Source organism: Bidens hawaiensis, unplaced genomic scaffold (genome assembly GCF_021521415.1).
Source record: "Bidens hawaiensis isolate Kalapana, Puna unplaced genomic scaffold, B.hawaiensis_p1.1 tig00023043_1, whole genome shotgun sequence".
NCBI lineage: Eukaryota > Viridiplantae > Streptophyta > Magnoliopsida > Asterales > Asteraceae > Bidens > Bidens hawaiensis.
In genome coordinates this window covers 274,461-276,789 of record NW_027493599.1, presented here as the reverse complement: position 1 = coordinate 276,789, position 2,329 = coordinate 274,461, and the positions used below count along the sequence as shown (strand labels likewise).

Genomic DNA, 2,329 nt, shown 5'->3' with positions numbered 1-2,329 from the left:
GGTAGAGAGTAGATGAGAGTAGAAAGTATTTTGTTCTAGTTTCTTATTAATGAAAAGAGTCACATAAAGGTTTTATGAAATATCGTGTTTGGTGTTCTTGATTCACTTGTCTAAGGTTTAAAAAGTGGTATCAGAGCCTAACGATCCAGGCTCTTGTATTCGACTAGTAGCAAGTCTTGATTGCGGTAGTAGTTTCCAATAAAAGGCATAAGAAGCCATGAATTCGAGGCGACGAAAGAATCCTGAAATTTTTGAAAAAGTTGGTCCGTACGGTTGTTTGTTCGATCGAGCGGAAGAAAGAAATTGCAATTGTTCTCTCCTTTTTTTATTGTCTTACGTGAGTGAACATTGCAGTTGTTTGTTGGTGAAGAAAATACTCCTCATTCACATTGAAATATATATTATATTGTTTTGTTACATCTTCCATAATTGTAAGAATCAAAAGTCAAACTCCATCCATAATATAATATTGTGTCCGCTAGAAGGAAACTTGTTTTGCACGAAAGAAAAAAAAATAAAGAAGGGCGTTAGTGAAGAAACTGATCGCATCGTAGAAGTTATCCTCAATCCATAACGATGGCAGAATTACAAGTTGTAGGAGGAATCAAGAAATTAAACCAAAGCAACTACAAACAATGGTCGACATGCATCAAGTCGTATCTTCAAGGTCAAGATCTTTGGCAAGTAACGAACGGCACCGAGACGAGACAACCCACGAACGATATTAATAGTGTTATCGGGAAGTGGCAGGTGAAAGCGGGTCGTGCGATGTTTATCATCAAGACAACGGTTGATGATGATGTTCTTGATCATATTCAAGATCTCGAATACCCAAAGCAAGCGTGGGATACGTTGGAGATTTTATTTACGAAGAAGAACGATGCTCGATTGCAGTTAGTCGAAGGTGAGTTGATGACGGTTTACCAAGGGGATCTTCCAATCGCACATTATTTTCGTAAAGTGAAGAATTTGTGTTGCGAGATTGGAGAACTCAATCCACAATCTCGGGTTAGCGATTCTCGTATGAAGCGGATACTCATCCATGGTTTAAGGCCGGAGTATCGTAGTTTTGGTACCGCTATTCAAGGGTGGGTGACCAAACCGAGTATTACCGAGTTTGAAAATATTCTTGCTGGACAATAAGCCTTGGCAAAACAGTTAGCCGGTGTGTCGATTAAAACTGAGAGCGAAGCCTTGTATGTCGGAAGAAAGGAGAAGCATCGGTTTAGTAAAAATCATAACCGTTATGGCGAGAAAGGTAAGAGTAAATATCGGTAGAACGAGAAACGTGACCGACCCAAGAAGAGAGAATGGAACCGAAAGGGTCAAGACGACAACTCTGAAGAAGATAAATCGGACGAAGAGAACCAAGACAAGGAATCAAGGTACCAACCAAAGCAGTTCCCGTTTATGTAACGATTCCGGCAAATTCAGGTATACCCTAGCCGGTATATACTATTTACGTGTTATTTAATACGGAATATTTGAATTATAATGTGTATATACGAGTATGTATGATTCACGGTACGAATTATACTCGATTATACAGTTAATCGTATTGGAAGTACGATTAACCGATTGACGGTTATTGAAACCCGAATGAATCGGAGATTACATTATAGACGAAATATATAATGTTTAGTGATGTTTACGAAGTATTAAAGCTTCGGGATAAGTGAATTAAAGCACAGAAAAGAGTTTTCGATGTAATGGTATGTCGGTACGTTAAACGAAACCTTTAATACCAAACCAAGCAAGAGGCGATCGATCAAGCCGAAAAAGATGCACAATTACCGACAATATGATGTGTTAAGTCAATAAATGTCATGGTTTAAGTTTTTAAAGTTTTTAAATCGGTTTTATATAAATTTCATTTTTAAGCCGAAAAAACGACCGTTTTAGCCTCGTTTTAAGCCGAATTAAACGTTTAACCGAAAAACGAACTGAACCAGATTATCCACAACATTATCCGGATTACACAATCCGAATGTGTGGCCAAGATTTGAGATGTTGGCCCCACCCCACACCAATACATGGACCGATCGGTCCATTGCTTGTAGTTAACATCTCATTTTCTTTTTTCTAACACCCCAACTCTACAATTCTCTCAACCCTTCAAACATCCATTCAATTCCCCTTTGATTTATACCAAGAAACCGAGGTAAAGATCGGATTATAGTCGTGTTCATCTTCTTTTCTCGAGTCATTTACAAGAAAATGAGGTTTCAAATGAAAAATGGGTGAAAACCCGAGATGAAACCGATTCTTGCATGATCAAGTGATGTATACAAGTTATACAAGGGATCTTGGTCCAAGAAAGGAGTTAAAA

The 2,329-nt window shown here is 38.2% G+C and overlaps 1 protein-coding gene across 1 annotated transcript; it reads left to right on the top strand.

Annotated features, from left to right (window-relative positions):
• The first annotated feature begins 576 nt into the window (after positions 1 to 576).
• On the top strand, positions 577 to 1,143 carry LOC143566745 (uncharacterized). Its single transcript, XM_077053360.1, has one exon. The coding sequence runs from the start codon at positions 577 to 579 to the stop codon at positions 1,141 to 1,143; it is 567 nt and encodes a 188-aa protein (XP_076909475.1).
• The last annotated feature ends 1,186 nt before the right edge of the window (positions 1,144 to 2,329 follow it).

Excerpts from the sequence above, each read along its gene's own strand:
- LOC143566745 (XM_077053360.1), top strand. The coding sequence starts at position 577 with ATGGCAGAATTACAAGTTGTAGGAGGAATCAAGAAATTAAACCAAAGC.